Raw genomic sequence first — 18,962 nt, forward strand, 5'->3', positions numbered from 1 at the left:
AAAAAACCTCATATGGCTGATACATACAGAATTTTGGAAGACTGGAAAAGACAGTATACAAACCTTGGATCACTGAAGATATACTGGAGTTAATGGAAGAATGAAGGAGGTGCAAAGAGAGAGGAAACCAGGAAAAATATGCAATATTAAAGAACAAGATAAACAGATAAGCAAGGAGAATAAGAGAAGAATGGTAAAAGAAGAAGTGCGAAAATATGAAAATATGATGAAAGGTAATAGCAAGAGAGCATACGCCAAGATACAAAATCAATTTGGAACAAGAAAGAAAGTGTTGAACATCATACGGAGTAAGAATGTTGAAACCCTAACTGAAGAAAATACAGTAGCAGTATGTTGGAAGGAGTACAAAGAATTCTGAGTACACGTGTCTTGAAAAGTGAGGACCAAGTGAAAGTTGTTGAGCTAAGACCATCAACACTCAGAGAAGAATTTAACAAGGCTCTAAAGAGATTTAAGATAGGACCAGGAGCAGAAATCTTACAGGCCCTAGGAGATAAAGCCAGAGACCATCTATACAAGTTAATAAATGAAATGTACATAAGAGGAAGAGACCCAAAAGATTTTTTGCAAACTATCGTTATTCCTATCCCAAAAAACGTAGAGATGTATGAAGACCATAGAATGTTGAGTTTCCTCTCCCATGCCTCTAAAATCATAACTCGAATTACCTACCACTGGATAGAGAGGAAGTCATTATCGAAAAATCTTTAGAAACAAGCGGACCAATGGTAACTGTGTTTATTAATATAAAGAAAGCCTTTGATAATGTAAACTGGAATGTGCTACAAAAGCTGAAAGTAGACTATATTGACAGAAGAATACTCTACCATCTATGCAAGAACCAGACAAAATGAATGGAAAAATAAAGAGTGGAAGCAAAATTTGTACAGTACCATACAATTTGCAGATGATATAGCACTGATGACTGAAAATGAAAAAGATTTGGAAAAGACACTAAATCACATGAATGAATTGCTAAAAGACAGAAAGAAGACCAAGACCTGTACAAAGGATAATGACCAAACTGCCAATGTGTTGACGGATGGAGAAAAACTAAATCAAGTAAAGGAATTTGGATATCGAGGAAGTCTGATCACATCTGACTGAAAATATGCCCACATTGCATAGGCCAAGGAAGGTTTCTAGGAAAAAGAAGTGTCTACTAATATTTAAGACCATTGGCATGGAAGCACGGAAAGCACTTCATGAAAAGTTTTGTATGAAGTGTTGTAAGCTATGAGTCAGAAAGATAGACCCCTGCAAAAAGCAGAAGTATTGAAATTCAAGGCATCTGAGATATGGTGCTGGCATTCACTCCTAAGAATACCTTGGACTGATAGAGTCATAAACATTCTCAAAAGAGTGAATGAGACAAGCACCTTAGTTGAAACCTCAAACAGGAGAAAAAATAGCATTGTTTGCCACTTGCTTCATTATTCTGACTGGTGCACCACCATGTTTGAAGGGAAACTGGAAGGCAGAAGGAGCAAAGGAAGACCTAGAGTACAATTTATAGACAGAATTAAAGGCAAGCACACCTATTGCTACTTGAAGCTGTTGGCCAAAGAAAGGAAACACTGGAAGACATACATGTTACCCACCAAACTTAGGGGTTGAGGAGGAGGGGGAGAATAAGAATAAGAATCACATGTATTAACTGAATAGTGCAACGAACATGCAAGATTTGTAGTTGTTCTCCTGTTTACCTCGCTCTTTTATCCGCTAATGCAGTTAAAGGATAAAAAATATGGGAAGTTAAATAAAATAAAACTGAAAACAGAAACAAGAGAATGAACACTAAACGAACTAAATACAAACTTTTGAATGACCCTAAACATCTGACTCATTTCATGCACTCACAAGCAGAACTGCACAGGATCAGAAGACAGACTGCAGAAAATATTTTGCATTTTAAGTCTAGGGTGGGAAAGTTTTGAACATCTGTTACATGCCATCAATTTGTTATGTTGTAGACATTTTGTTATGTTGTAGACAGTACTTGAAATTCTCTTCATAGACCACCTCCTTCCAGAACTGCTGTAATCCCATCCATGAACGATAAGGCTGAGGGTGCTGTTTTATTGTGGACAAGAAATGAAAGGTAGGATAAAGGTAATTTTCTTTCCTCTAAACCTGAATTGTTAAGGAAAGTTGAGTCAAACTAAAAGGATCATTATCTATTGAGAAATAAAGAAAAGAAGAAAGACTGAAGAAATGTGTTTTGGCAATTGTGTCAAATATGAAATTTTGCTGTTTCAGCATTCTGCTGCATATAGGTTGCTCTCTGCTCCAAAACTTCAATTCTGGTATATACAGCAAATTTCTGCTATTGCTGGCAATGCTGCATTTGGCTATCATGACTCACAAGATGGTTCATCCTGTATAGTGTGGGTTAATACTTGGTGAAAAACTATTCACTACCGTAATAATAAGATAATGCAGGTGACAATCGAGTGTTGTTGGCAAAGGCAAATTTGGTGGTGGACACATTCAGTTAGATAGCCCCTTTCAGCAGCATCATCATCTACAAGAATCTTTTAGCCCCTTTCAGCAGCATCATCTACAAGAACCTTTTTGTCCACTTATTTCTTTTTGTGGTATTCTAATACAATCCATTTTAAAGTCTTTTCTTTTCCTAAGTTTCTCTTTCCTTGTATTCTTCCTTTCAAGCTGATTCAAGGTTGCTAATCACCAATAAAGTTTCAGAAAATTAATCAGCCTTGATACGTATCAGAGTTGTTAATATTCATAACAAAGTAATTCTTGAGAACTTCCTCCACCAGCCCTCAACCAGAATAGATAACTACAGTACTAACACACATACTAATGTTACTACATATAACTAGTTGGACACAAATAAGCTTCACTGTACAAAGTACCCTGTAAGGGAGAGAAACATATTTTCAAGTATTCCATAAGCAATGAGGCTGCAGGTTTTGACAATCACTTAAGCAATTCAGAAGAAAGCAGCAGGAGAACCCTCCACGTCTTCCTTGAAACACTGCTGGCCTAGAGGAAACAACAAATATACAAAGAACTTTCATAAGCCATGGCTGTGAGTTCTGAATGAAATTTTGTGATTCCCTTTCTTTTGGGAGCAAATACCTTAATAGGAAATGTTTATGTCACCCAATAATCATTTACACCAGAAAAAGCTATGCATTTACATACACACTTCTTTTACTACTACTGTCTCTCTCTCTCTCTCCCCCCAGAGATATCGCCAACCTCAGCATTCCCCTCCTATAACTCGCTAAATATTTCTGAGCATGTGCTTGCTAATATGAGACACACAGGTCAGTGACAGCTAGTTGTTTCTACCTTACTGAGGTGGTGAATACTGGCATGACCTCTACAGGAAAGGAGTCACTACATCTTCCCTCTAGGTAGTGTGCAGCCTTTTAAAACTCCTTGAACAATTTTAGAATTGCACCAAGTGTATCAATAAGCAGACCAATAACACTTATATTCTCCAGGGTGTACTTGTTCTTAAGTGTAGGAAAGCAGATTCACATATCGACATCTTATTACTGACAGTCATTGCCTGTTCTGCTCAGACTGAATGGTCGACAATTTGCCCACTTCAGTAAAGTTTAAAATACTGTAATTAATTATGTACGCACAATGAATACTACTGTTTTCATGTACTTCATGTATTTCTAGGTCTTTGGGCAGAATCCTGTGGAGATTTGATTGTGCAGAAACTGAAACTCTTGATGTCCTAGAACACAGGGACCATGGCCCACTCACTGTATCACACCTTCAAGTCTGGGGAGAAATAATAAGGTAGTAAATCAACATTAAGTATGTACATTTTTGTAAATAAAATGTATAAATATGTTTGTAATTTTTCTGAATGGTGCACTGGGGAACCAACAGTTCAACTATATCCTGCTTAAGGATAACTGAGGTTAAGAAACATTGGACTGAGTCAGTACTAGGAAAAAAAGGGGGGAAAAAAAGAAAGAACTTAACTACCAGAAGTCTTAACATGCCATTATGGCATGGAGTTCCAAGACTTATCTGCCCTTCAAAAACAGGTTACATCGACTGAGTTTTGAACCCACAAACATTAGATCATAAGTCAGATCTCTACCACTGATCCACTGAGGGAGCTATTAATCATATTTTGCCAATACTCACAGGATTCATACATGTTGCTAACCTTTCTTTCAGTAAGCTGGAATTTATTTATTGCATAGCAGATTAATACTACTTCATCTTAGAATAAGGAACTTCTATTTTAGTACTATTATGAAAACAAACTATAGTACGGTAAATGAGAAATTATATGAAATCACTTTATGGTATTTAGCCTGTATGTAATTCATATTTACAATATTACTTATGAACTCACAGCCATTGAGCCACTGAATTAGACTGAAGACACTTCACAAGACAGACATTTTCACAACAGACAATGGACGATCACTGAAGAGAAACTCTAACGACAAGTTCCCACATAGAAGAAGATGTATGAATTTAAGCTGAGAAGAGCATCGTAGACTTTTCTCTCTTTTTCTAGCATCGTTCAAACCTGGGTGCATCAAGGATGTAAGCATCCCTACTTTGTGCCCATCCATGTTGCGTACGGTGCACTCCACTGCATACGAGTAGGGATGCACTCTAACCTTCCACAGACTGCGGGCGCCCCACTTGTACCGCATGAATGTGCTCTTGTGAAGTGGGCCAGGATGGACCACACCCATTGTTGGAAATGCCCTGAATTCGATGCTCAGTTCCTCATTGCTGTGGTAACTACATGAGAATGTTACCAGAGATCCTGGTGGTTTTTTCACACGCCCAGGAACCAGTTCCATCATTATCCCACCTTGAGTATCAGCACACCAAAGATAGCCAGTTAGAAATTGGCCATACTAAAAAAAATACACTTAATACATCCATTGTAGTTGAAGTCTGATTGATGAGTTATTAAAATACTAGAGTTAACAACTGAACTGAATCTTCTTTCAATACTTGCCAGGACTAATGACCAAATTTAAAACTAGTCAGAATTTTATAGAAAACTTTATAGTGATAATTATAAACAGTCTTTTACAGTCTTTTTCTAAGTGAGAAATATAAACAGTTGGATAACTGAAATGCGCATGCATTAGAAAGATATCAATATATCGTCCCTGTTCTGCCAAAACGGCGAATGTTACAATGCTCTTCCTATCCATTATTTCCCTTAAGACTGGTCACGCCTTCCAGCCGCATATTGATATTCGGTCCATCAGAACAATTTCCGTTGAGTTCATTTTCGTATGTGCGTGCGTAAAGGAAAACGAACCTTACTGTACCATACTGAAGGATTGCATGTTTCCATGACATTTACCCACTCCTAGAGTGTGATGTATTTAAGGTTTGTTTTCCTTTACACACGCGCATAGGAAAATGAACTCAACGAAAACTGTTCTGATGGACCACATATCAATATATTGCTGGAAGGCGTGACCGGTCTTAAGGGAAATAATGGATAGGAAGAACATTGTAACATTCGCCGTTTTGGCAGAACAGGGACGATATACATTCACTGGTATGATTACGTTTTCCTCCAAATGAACACTGTTTAGGTAATCATAATCATATTCAAGTATCATCTCTACATTGTAACTGAAAAGTAACCAATATCACTGATATGTAAGAAGAAGAAGTTATTTTTTCTGCCATTTAATTATTGTTTAGTCAGTTGTCACTATCAGATGATTCAAATTCATCAGAACTTTTTTGTCACCCTTTTTGTACAGAGCATTGTCTTCTGTGCCGTCATGCACATTCGAGATCAAACACTTTTTAAACAGACGGCCAATGATTTTTCATGTAATGTTTGCAGTATAAGAAAAATATACAACTCATCCACCTAAGTCAATATACAAATGTGTCTTAAAAAGAATTTTTACAAAAAATCACACAGAAGGTACAGGGTCATCCACAAAGTACGTTCACTCGAACAGGGGGCGGGTGTCTTACAAGAATGTGACAAAGTGTACGATAATTTGAGGGGATGGGGGTCTGTACGAAAATATGTATGTTCATCAGTTTTTTCATTGTTTCCGGATTTGCAAAATCCAAATGAACTTTCTTTTTTGGCATTTTCCATACAAGTTTTTATTCTGGCTAAACATAAACAAGTCTGCTTCTTTTTCTTCTTCAGTTGTTCATGTTCCTCTCACTCTCTTGGAAAACATTACGACCAGTTTTGAGACAAGTCTGCCAAATGCATTTGATGCTAGACTGGTAAGGAGTAAGGAAGCACTGTTGGCCACTTCATTAGGATAAATTCCAAATTTAAAGTATTTAAGGAGTTAAACAGAATTTAAATGTTTATACATTACTAAATATTTTTGAGTGTGCTTTCATAGAAACTCATGATGTTCTTTCAAGAACAAAATACAGTACGGTATGTCATTCTACTTTTAATCAAGTTGTTTCATTTTCAGGTATAATTCTGTTACTGCATATGTTTTCTTTTTCAGGTAGTTTCTATTTTATTTATTTGTAAATTAGTTTTGACAGACTGAAGAATCTATCTATCTAGGTATTCTGCCTTATGGCAGGTCTTGTCATGGGATGAACCTCTTCCACTGTTGCCTGTCCTGCGCCAAGTTTTTCATGTCCGAATATTTATTTCCTTGGATATTGTCCAACATTTGATATTTTTTCCTTCCTCTTCCTCGTTTGCCTTTCACCATTCCTTCTATTCCTTCTTTCAGTAAACAGTCCCTCCTCAAACAATGTCCGATCCAGTTCATTTTTCTCCTTCTAATGGTTTGTAACATACTTCGTTCTTCTCCAACTCTCGTAATACCTCCTCATTCCTTACCCAGTCTTCCCATTTCACTCGTTCTATTCTCCTCCATACCCACATCTCTAGTGCCTCCAATCTTCTCTCATATTTCTTTCTCAATGTCCAAGTCTCTGCGCCATACAGCGCTATGCTCCAAATGTAACACTTAGCAAGTCTTTTCCTCAAATCTTTGTTTAGTGGTCCACAAAATAATTTTGATTTTTTCCTAAAGCCTTCTTTTGCTATGGCAATTCTTTTCTTAATTTCTGTTGTGCAATACATATCATCTCTGATCATACTTCCCAAATACTTGAAGTTACTGACTTGCTCTATTTCTTCTCCTCCTATACTAATATGACAACTTCTACCTTTTCCTCCAATTATCATGCTTTTGGTCTTCTTCTTATTAATTCTCATTCCATATTCTTCTAGTTTCATGTTGAGTTTATCTAACATTTGTATCATTTCACGTTCGTTTTCTCCCATCACAACCATATCATCTGCAAATCTTATACATTCTACTCTCCTACCTCCAACACAAACTCCACTATTTCCATTAAAACTTTCATTGATTATTTCTTCGAGATAGATGTTGAACAGTGTCGGTGATAAAGAGCATCCCTGTCTTACACCTCTTCCTAATTCAATTTCTTCACTCAACTCATCTCCTATTCTCACTCTTGCTCTCTGGTTTATATACAAATTCTTTATTAGCCTTCTATCCCTCCAATCAACTCCATGTTTCTTCAGGATTGTCATCAATTTGTCCCATCTGACACAGTCAAAAGCCTTCTCAAGGTCAATAAATACAGCATAAACCTTCCTGTTTTTCTCTATGTACCTCTCTCCTATCACCCTCAGAAGTCCAATGGCGTCTCTTGTTCCAACTCCTCTCCTGAAACCAAACTGTTCTTCACCTATAAAGTTATTCAGCTTTCCATATATCCTTCTGTTGAGCGTCCGCAGTAAGACTTTGGCTGCATGTGAAATTAGACTCAATGTCCTATGTTCTTCACATTTTTTGCTGTTCACACACGTAGCTCGACAAGACTACAACAGGTGGACCTCTAGGATTGTTCACTGGAGACCATGGGGACACAAGAGAGGCATTGGAAGACCCCTGAAGAGATGGCTCGACGACATAAAGCTGTTGGCTGGAACACGCTGGTTCCAAGTGGCTCAAGACCGAAGACGATGGAAGCACATGGAAGAGGCCTATATCCAGCAGTGGATTGAAATAGGCTAGAAAAGAAGAAGAAGAAGATTTTCTTTTCCATAGGGATTAAGATGATTTCACTGAAGTCCTTTGGCCATTTTCCTGTCATGTATATTTGATTACATAATCCAATCAACTCCTTTCTCCCTTCATTATTTAACGCTTTTAACAGTTCAACAGGAATCTCATATATTCCCATTGCTTTTCTATTTTTCATCTCGTTCAGTGATGCTTCGATGTCTCTTCTCAGTATGGTTTCCCCTTTATCATCCTCTTTAACCATATCTTCCTCCTCTAATTCAAGTTCTTCTTCATTTGGTCGATTGTCCCGATCATATAGCCATTCTATGTATTCTTCCCATCTTTTCATTATTTCTTGGGGTTCATATATCATTGTGCCATCTGTAGCCTCTATTTCCTTATTGCTGTTGTTCCTTCTCTTTTCTCTGAATACTATATTTGTTGCTTCCTTGTACATTAAGTCATATTTCCCTTCTTTCTCCAGTTGCTCTATCTCATCACACTTTTCTGTCAACCATTTCTTCTTTGCCTTTTCTGTTTCTCTTCTTAATTCATTATTTAACTTCCTGTAGTTATGCTTTCCTTCTTCTGTATTTACTGTTTTCCATTTCCTGCATTCCTCCATTTTACTTATCATTTCTGATGTTATCCATTCCTTCTTTGCCCTTTTCCTCTCCTTGACTCCAAGCGTTTTCTTAGCTGTATATTCCAAGCTGTCAGTGGAGAGATGATGTGGAATGGCATTTGTACACAATAAGCTTGAATGGAGTTTTAAAACATGGAAGATCATAATATGAAGATAAGGTTGGAATTAGAGAGGAAAAATTGGGGAAAATATTCATTTATAGGAAGAGGAATTACAGATTGGAATAATAATTAAGTTGACTGGTCTTATGACATGATCAGTATTTTTTTTTTTTTCAATTGCTTTACGTTGCACCGACACAGATAGGTCTTATGGCGGCGATGAGATAGGAAAGGACTAGGAGTGGGAAGGAAGCAGTCGTAGACTTAAGGTACAGCCCCAGCATTTGCTGGTGTGAGAATGGAAAACCACAGAAAACCATTTTCAGTGCTGCCAACAGTAGGATTTGAACCCACTATCTCCTGAATGCAAGTTGACAGCTGTGTGGCCCTACCAGAACAACATGATTAGTAGTGTCAACATTGCTTCTTATTTGTTGCTTATGTCAAGGTTAAAATATTTCTAACAATAATCTTCTTTTATGATAATGTTAAATATAGGAACCGTACACTTAATCATCCTACTTGTACATGAAGGAAGATTTCAGTTCAATTGTTAAAAACCCATCAAATTAGATACAATGCTTAATATGATTATTTTGATTATTAAAGTAATATCCCAGCAATTAATGACAAATTTAATAAAAATACAGGCTTCCTGTGATGAATGAGACAAATCTTCAACAGCAATCAAGATGACAACTTCTTCTTACCTGCAAATCAGTTCAATGAAAGTGAACCAAAGGTACTGAAATTCGAAAGAACACAAAAATAATTTCTAAAGCTAAAGTGAGCACATGCTGTATGGTACTGGTATTAAAAAAGTAAAGTTCAGGCAGGTTAATATAACAACTGTTCTTAATTCAGGGACATTTTTAAACACAAACTAGTACTTTCTGGGTTTTAGTTATCTATTCTGTCTATTCTATTTTATTGAAATTGATCAATAATCGCTATCCATGGTAAATAGGCATAAAATGGACACACTACCTTTTGAGTGCTCCCCTCGATTACGCGATGAAAAAAATGTGTGATAAAGATCTAAAAACTTGGCAGTCAAGCTCCTACACTCCCTTTGTTTGCTTTATTTTCTCTCGATTCTCCTCTTTTTATTCTAGATCTACATTATACAAACCCGAAGCATAAATATTTTAACAATTAGCTTTGCATCACACCGACACAGATAGGTCTTATGGCAACGATGGGATAGGAAAGGCCTAGGAATGGGAAAGAAGCAGCATTGGCCTTAATTAAGGTACAGCCCCGGCATTTGCCTGGTGTGAAAATGGGGAAACCACCGAAAACCATTTTCAGGGCTGCCAACAGTGGGGTTCGATTCCACTATCTCCCGGATGCGAACTCACAATTGTGCGGCCCTAACTGCACGACCTACTCACCCGGAAAAGCATATATTTACTGAAAATAAAACATCCCCATCCTTCTGAACATACACAGCAACAATCTAAGAAAGTTCACCCTTAAAAACAACAATTTGCTTTTACGTCACACCGACACAGATAGGTCTTATGGCGACGATCGGATAGGAAAGGGCTAGGAGTGGAAGGAAGCAGCCGTGACCTTAATTAAGGTACAGCCCCAGCATTTGCCTGGTGTGAAAATGGGAAACCATGGAAAACCATCTTCAGGGCTGCCGACAGTGGGGTTCTCATCTTTAAAAAAGTATATATTTATGTGTCCATGATAAATTATTATTAGCGAGAATTAAAACATCTTGAAAACCATTAGTAGTTTATGTTTCACATCCTGAGACATATTTTACCACAAACATTACAAATGAGAAATCCCTAACATGACCCTTTCAAACATGTGTTACCAAACAATCAAAGATTCAGAGAATGAAAACCTTACCTGTGTTATCACAGTATCGTCCTGTGTAACCTGGAACACATTTGCATTCTACTCCACCTGTAGATGTTGCATAACAGCTTTCTTCATTGCCATTGCAAGGACAAATTTCACACTTGGATACACCATCTTGACGATTAGTGTATACCTTGTAATAGCCTGTAGCACATGACTGTAACAGATATTTGAGAATGAAATATTAAAGGTCTGATTAATGTGGATGTAAAAGCATGACACACAAGATCCATATATCATGATAATAAAGTAAGCCATCTTCCTCCTTCAACTTCTCAATAAAGTTTCTGAAATAATATTTGTCCATTGTGTATGTAAGTGTACCACTGGTTGTGGCATCATACACAACCATTAACCCAGCTCAAGGGACATTGGGTCATCTTCCCCATCCTTCACTTGAGTAATTCTTGTCTGGCACATCCACGTTGCAAGGATGGATATCCTCCACATCAGTAGGCCGGTGTGAAAGAAAGCTAAGTTCAGGCAGGGACCCAGTCTCACAGGGTAAAGCATGGAACCTATGCCCAGCGTTATGGGTTAAGACCTTAATAGCATCTTAGGCAGAGAAGGAGACCTTCGGAATGACAAAGATGGTGGATGAGGCAACCCATCCTCTCTGGGGAAAAATTAGAAGAGGAAACCACTGCCTTGTGGAGAAGAGCAATTTTCAAAGGTTAAGGGAGTAACCCCGAAAGAAAATCCTCAGTTGCATTAGGCTTAGCAGGTCAGCACATGAGTAAATTTGTACTTTCTTTCAACTATAATACAAGTCTCGGAGGGAAGATTAAAAATGGAAATGGAATTGACATTCTCTGTCTACAGTTGCACGGTATGACAGTAATGCTGATGTTTGTGCAAGAGTTAGATCAGAGAACAAAACCCGATTTGGAACAATAAATATTTTAACAATGAATGGGAAGGAAAATGAATTGATTGACCTAATGGAGAGATGAAAACTAGACATCCTGGGATTAAGTGAAGTAAAATGGAAAGGGAAAGGAATGAAGAAACTAAAAAAGGGGTACACCTTGTACTGGATGGGTAACAGCAAAGAGAAAAGAAATGGAGTGGGATTTGTAGTGAACCAGAATGTTGAACCAATAGCTGAAGTTGAGTATGTAAATGAAAGAAGTATAATAATACACATACATGTAAACAAGGAACTACTGAAGATAATACAGGTGTATGCTCCCCGGACAGGATGTAGTGTGGAAGAAAAAGAAGAGTTCCTCAATGAACTGGAAACACATATTGCTGGAGATGGGATCATGATAATGGGAGATTTGAATGCTCATTGGGAACTGATAGAATGGGATATGAGAATGTTCTGGGCCCACATGGGTATGGCAATAGAAATGAAGATGGAGAGAAACTGCTGGACCTTTGTATCAGAAAAAACCTGATAATAAAGAGAACATGGTTTATGAAGAGGAATAGCATATGATCAGCTGATATAGTTGGGAAGGACAGTATGGAACACTCATTGATTTTACAATAACAGACCAAGATTGGGGAAGATATGTCATGAATACGAAGATAATCCCCAGTGAAAGTATGGAAGGTGATCATAGATTATTAATTGTGGAATTAAAACAAGTAAAAATCCCTAAATTTGTATTGAAGAAGAAACTAAAAATCAGGATTTGGGAATTGGAGGAGGATAAAAGATTGTATAAAAGGAAATTGCCTAACACGGAAATATGAAGTGGAGAAGAAGAGTGGGACAATTTAAGACAGACATTTGCGGAAGAAGCAATTGAGGTATGTGGAAAAACAAAAGCAAAGGTTAAGGGAAAGGAGACATGGTAGTGGACAGATAAAATAAAAAAAGAAATAAAAGACAAGAACAAGGTGAAGAAAGAAATGGATAAGGAAAAGCAAAGATGTATCAGAGGGATGAGAATAAGATAGAAAGGTTACATGTGGAATAGAAAAGATTGAAATTACAAGTAAAGAGGAGTATCAAGGCTGAAAAGGAGAAATGTTTGGGAGTGTTTACTAACAAAATTGAGAAAGATTGTCGAGGAAATCAGAAACTATTACACAGAGTAATGGCTGATTCCAGAGAATTGTCAACCCAAGAAGACCGAGCTCGATAGTTGCAGTCGCTTAAGTGCGGCCAGTATCCAGTATTCGGGAGACAGTAGGTTCGAACCCCACTGTCGGCAGCCCTGAAGATGGTATTCTGTGGTTTCCCATTTTCACACCAGGCAAATGCTGGGGCTGTACCTTAATTAAGGCCACGGCCGTTTCCTTCCCACTCCTAGCCCTTTCCTGTCCCATTGTCGCCGTAAGACCTATCTGTGTCGGTGCGACGTAAAACAAGTAGGAAAAAAAATAGATAGCAACCCAAGAAGAAAAAAAGTAAAGTTTAAAATAAAACTCAACAATTGGTTTTTATGATAGATAAAACATTAAATTTGATTAATTTTATGATATGTATTCATTTATTGATGTCTTTCCATTTTTAATTGTGTGGTTAATTGAACCTTTATGTGCAGCCTAAATTCATTTGATATTTCTCAATGTTTTAGGAATTACTGTTTATTATGATGAAAAGGTATCAAAATCATTATGGTAAATGTGTGCCTTTGCTGGCGGGACCTAGTGTTTACAGTGCACTATGTCTTCTGGTATGGGCTAGAGCAATTTTGTTACTTTCATTGATCTGTCTCAGCTTTATCCTTGGCTTTGACAAAATGAAAGTGACTGAGGTATGAGTGATGCTAGTAATGCCATTCCTTCTGCAGCCAGTCCCTCCTATGAATGGTGTGAAAATATTGCTCATAGGGTCAGTTGGTGCATGCATTTCAGTGGGCTTGGCAGACTGATGTGTAATAGCAACTTCTGGCTCGGTGAGGAAAGCAACGGGAAACTACCTCACTCCTCATTTCCCTAGTACGCCTCTTCAGTGATGCCTAGGCTATCTATGACAGCTGATGGCGGAACTGTTGAGGATCCAACCAGCCTTCGGGCTGAGGACTAAACATACATACATGGTAAATGTTAATTCTAATGCTCTTTCTCTTCATAGTAAAGTACTTATTTAGGTTATTAACAGTTTATATAAGGAATAATAAGGCGATGAATTTATTGCTGCACGCCGTGTACACACGCGACGAAAAAAGTATAAAAGTTTCTGTAGACAAAAAGTGTGCGGCTCAATTTGAATAAAATTTTGCATACAAAGCCAATACTGTACACCCTTTCTAACTGCTATATAATTCATTTAAAATTTCAAATGGATTCATACAGAGCTGATAGTAAAATACATCGCATGTTTACGACGTTCTCGCGAGTAGGCAGCCGGGGAGTTCCCTGTCGCATGGAGCCATGTGTACTTTATTGCTGGAGATGAAACTGAGTGGTACCAGTGGCAAAGTGATGGTGAAAATCATGTATCTCGAATTCAAGAATTTGGCACAGTTCAAGAGTGTTTTGATAAACTAGTAAAATCATGTTATATTTGTTATATTTGTTCCTTCTGAAGATGTTGAAAGGAGTAAACCCCTTCTGAAAAGCCGCTTTGCCGATGTCTGCAGTACCAGGAACACTATGTGGGGCCATTAAAAAATACATAATTCAGGCAAGAAAATATTATTCAGAAACTACCACACACTCTCTACATCCAGACTACAAGATCGAAGCAGATGACAAAAACCCACCCCGTGATACAACTTTTGAAGTGGGTGACTTCGTCCATGGAAAATACAGCAGAAAGAAACATTCCAAGTATTATATTTGTACCATAACTGAAAGTGATGGTGATGTTCACCTTGTAACCTATTTTCACAAGTGCAACGATGAAGCTAAACTGTTTTGTGAACCACTGATGAAAGACTAGTGCTTTTTAAACAAAAGTGAAATCGAAAGAAAATTACCGGTGCTTCATTTTACTAGTGAGAAATTTTATTTTGATGAGTCTATACCAGAAGCAGAATGAACATAAATTGTTTTTTCATTTTTTTGATCAAGCTTTCATTCAAACTGTAGGCTAAATACCGGTAAGTGTTGAATGTCTAGATATTTTTAAATATTTTAGTTCATTTTACATTCACTGTTATTAGTGTTAAACAAATGTGTGATGATGATGCTTGTTGTTTTAAGGGGCCTAACACCGAAGGTCATCAGTTCCTGATGGAACGAGATGGACGACATGGTATAGGATATTTAAAATTTTAAAATGTATCCACTGACAAGAGTTAAAAAAAAAAAAAAATGGTGGTGAGAAAATGAGTATGGGATTGAAACAGCAGTGGATCTAATTTGCAATGCCTTCTTTTCTAATAAAATAAGAGAAAATATAGGAGACAAAGGAATAAGGCATTACCTGGTAGTACAAATGTATATACATAATTTACGTTAGACGTTAAAATAACACATTAAAATGCACAACACAAACTAAAATGAAATCAATAGGATAAAACCACAATTGACAAAAATACACTAGCACAAAACACAACATTACACACGATAAAACAGACCACTATCCCTCATAAAGTGGATGACGAGGTCTGCTGACTGCTCGTCATCACGCAGGATAAGGGAGATGGTAATCGGGAGGTTAAGACTACGGCGAAGATCGACCAGGTCCACACACTCCGTAAGGATGTGTACCACGGTAAGATGATCACCGCAAGTACACACCGGAGGGGGTTCTCCTTTCAATAGATGGGAGTGAGTCAGGATACTATGGCCGGTCCGAAGACGACATATTACCACAGCTTCCCTCCGCGAAGCCCGAAGGGAAGTCTGCCATACCTTTATTGTACCTTTTATCGCTCTCAGCTTATTTGCAAGAGGAGTGGCCTGCCACTCCATCTCAATGTTATCGGTTAAAATGGGTGAATATCGGATTATGTACAAAATTTCAAGTGGCCTGCCACTCCATCTCCCAATGGGACATAACCAGATGTCTCAGCTGAGAGCGAATATCACTTGCTAGAACCTTGAAAGGCAACGGGGGCAGTGTAACTGCCTCCTAAACACAAATGTGTGAATGTGTGAATTCATAAAAACACTTTACTTAGGCCACATGTCCGTGCCAGTATCTGTAGTTATATTTATATATTTAAATAAAAATGAATCGCTAAATATGTTGCTAAGCGCAAAACTCTGGAACGGCTGGACCAATTCGGCTAATTCTTTTTTTCAAATATTCGTCGAAGTCCAAGTAAGGTTTTTACGAAGAGAAAAATTGGAAAAAATGCCAGGCAAAACCGTAAAACCCCCATTTCTCTTTTTCCATTCAAACTGTTTGTCTCTCTTTCCTTCTCCCACGTTTGCGCTTAGCGCTGTCCTCCTCTAATCCAGCGCGTTTGCCAAATGTCCGTAAATCTCAATGTTATCGGTTAAAATGGGTGAATATCGGATTATGTACAAAATTTCAAGCCGCATTTGATGCCATTAACAGAAAAAAGGTTTACAAAATAACTGAGTGTGAAAATGTTAATATAATGGAATGTTACCTCAAATGTAAAATCTTCATTGCATAGAACTTATCATGTCATAACTCCTATTTTATATTCACTAGATTTGTAATTTTTTCACTGCTGGTAAAGGAATATTTCAGCTCAACGTAGATAAGTATGTTTTTAAATTTAAATGATAAGAACATTCACTATTTGTGTTACCTTTCAGTCATGTTCAGAGATTTTTATGTGCAGGCACGAAAAAGTCAGTCGCTGGCCAACTTCTTTGCTATTGAATTTGCATGGGGGGGTCAAAGTGAAACAAATGGTCTTCAGATAAGGAAGTTATTTCTAAAACAAACCCCAAGTTCTTATCTCGCTTAGTTCTCAGTTTGTGACAGGAAGAATGTCTCCTTGGGTTTTGGTTTCGCGCATACACTCTCCAGACAGTCGCATGCAGTGTCGTAGTTAGAGACCTTTGTCTACCTTGATTGTTTTTAAACGCTTCTCAACAAACAAGTTCATTGATTTCTTTGGTTGATTGGTTTATTTTGTGCGTGCTTCTATATACAGTATACTCATTTCAAAACTCATGCCACCTATAAGACGCGGGCGGAGCAACTTCGGTCGAAGAACTCAAAATGCTGCAAGCCAAGCCAATTTTCAGTCTAATCGGACTGCACAAATTTACAAATCAGTGAAGAAATGTACAATGAGGCGTTGATATCAATTAAGAACATGTGCTTGATGATGTCAAACAAAATATTATCTCAATTATGCATGGCCGCGCCCAATCGCCCGATGCACAATGCTTTTAATCAAGAGTTGCAACGCGAAAAACTGTACGATCTTGGTGCTTTAAGAGAATCAGTTTGAATAAATCTTCCGCTGTTGAACCAACAATAAAAGTATGTATTTGATACTCTAATGAAAGTTGTAAATGATGGAACTGGAGGGATTTACTTCTTGGACGCTCCCGGTGGTACAGGAAAAACTTTCTTAATTTCATTGATTTTATTAGCAATTCGCTCACACAATGAAATTGCACTCGCACTTGCTTTATCAGGCATTGCAGCTACATTGTTGGAAGCTAAAATTTGCTAAAATTGCTAAAATTTCTGTTTGAATATGCAAAGCAACGAAACTCCGACCTGCAACATATCGAAGAACTCTGCAATGGCAAAGGTTTTGCAACAATGTAAATTGACAGTGTGCGATGAATGCATCATGGCACATAAAAAGTCTTTGGAGGCATTAGACCGAACCATGCAAGATCTGTGGAATAATCAAAACCGATTTGGTGGAGCGATGATTTTGTTAGCAGGAGATTTTCGTCAAACATTGCCAGTGATTCCATGGTCAACGCCAGCTGATGAACTTAATGCCTGTCTAAAGTCATCAGTTTTGTAGAAACACGTCAATATACTAAATTTAAGCCAGAATATGCATGTTGAGTTGCAAAATGATCCATCTGGAGAGAATTTCAAAACAACTACTTGACACTGGTGTCCGGCTCCATGGCTAAGTGGTTAGCGTGCTGACCTTTGGTCACAGGGGTCCCGGGTTTGATTCCCGGCAGGGTCGGGAATTTTAACCATTATTGGTTAATTTCGCTGGCACGGGGGGCTGGGTGTATGTGTTGTCTTCATCATCATTTCATCCTCATCACGACGCACAGTTCGCCTACGGGCGTCAAATCAAAGGACCTGCACCTGTCGAGCCGAACATGTCCTCGGACACTCTCGGCACTAAAAGCCATACGCCATTTCAATTTTTTTTTTTTTTTTCATTGACATTGGTAATGGCAAATTCCCTTCAGACGTTCTGACTGGCTGCATTACTTTTCCTGACAATTTTTGTCGGTTTACTGAATCCAAAACCGTACTCATTCAAGAGGTGTTCCCAAACATTGCTCACAATTACACAGATCAAATTTGGTTGAGCGAATGAGCTATATTGACTGCCAAAAACATGGATGTAAATGAATTAAATTTCAAAATTCAAAATGAAATTGTTGGTGAATTGAGGAGATACAAATCAGTTGATTCCGCTACTAACCAAGATGATGTCTTCAACTATCCACTAGAATTTTTGAACTCGCTGGATTTGCCAGGATTGCCACCTCACATTCTTCAATTAAATGTCAGATCAGTGGTCATAATGTTGCAAAATATCAACCAACCGCGTCTTTGTAATGGCACACCGCTAGCGGTGAAAACATTACTGAACAACGTGATCGAAGCAACCATTCTAACGGGGAAGAATAAAGGAGAAGACGTTTTGATACCACGCATCCCTATGATTCCGACTGACATACCATTTGAATTTAAACGACTGCAGTTTCCAGTGCGGCTCGCTTTTGCTATGACCATAAATAAATCCCAGGGGCAGTCATTGAGTGTTTGCGGCATTAATCTTGAAAACCCATGTTTCTCGCATGGCCAATTGTATGTTGCCTGTACCCGTGTTGAAAAACCATCAACTATGTTTGTTTACGCGCCAGGTAATCAAACAAAAAATATTGTGTACCTTAAAGCTTTACAATGAAAAATATCTTCATAGTGTTGATTGGAATCAGTGTTTTCTATGATAGTTATTTCCTACGAAGAAAGAGGAGTAAGTTTTGCCACATTATCTTCACGCCATCAACTTATCAAATTACTTGATTTGCAATGGGGGATAATTATGGATCTGTGATGGATTTGATGACCTGCTGAACAGTTCCCATCTACGTCACAGTCAATCAGGGTTATTTCTGGGTAGTGATATTCTGTGACCTATTTGAGCATTTCCTTATTCACAATAAAGATATTAATATTGCAGGTAATGAAAACATGTTTTTCCAATAGTTTGTTACTAACTTTTAGTAGCAGTAGAA

The 18,962-nt window shown here is 37.8% G+C and overlaps 1 protein-coding gene across 10 annotated transcripts in view; it reads right to left on the bottom strand.

Moving 5' to 3' along the window:
* Window positions 1-18,962, bottom strand: part of trol (terribly reduced optic lobes) — a 918,151-nt gene that overhangs the window by 195,514 nt on the left and 703,675 nt on the right. For all 10 annotated transcript variants that reach the window (XM_067149795.2, XM_067149796.2, XM_067149794.2 and 7 more), the window contains one exon: window positions 10,662-10,830. In XM_067149795.2, the coding sequence (XP_067005896.2) occupies window positions 10,662-10,830 (169 nt within the window). The remainder of the gene's footprint in view (window positions 1-10,661; window positions 10,831-18,962) is intronic.

Source organism: Anabrus simplex, chromosome 6 (assembly GCF_040414725.1).
Source record: "Anabrus simplex isolate iqAnaSimp1 chromosome 6, ASM4041472v1, whole genome shotgun sequence".
In the NCBI taxonomy this organism is placed as follows: domain Eukaryota; kingdom Metazoa; phylum Arthropoda; class Insecta; order Orthoptera; family Tettigoniidae; genus Anabrus; species Anabrus simplex.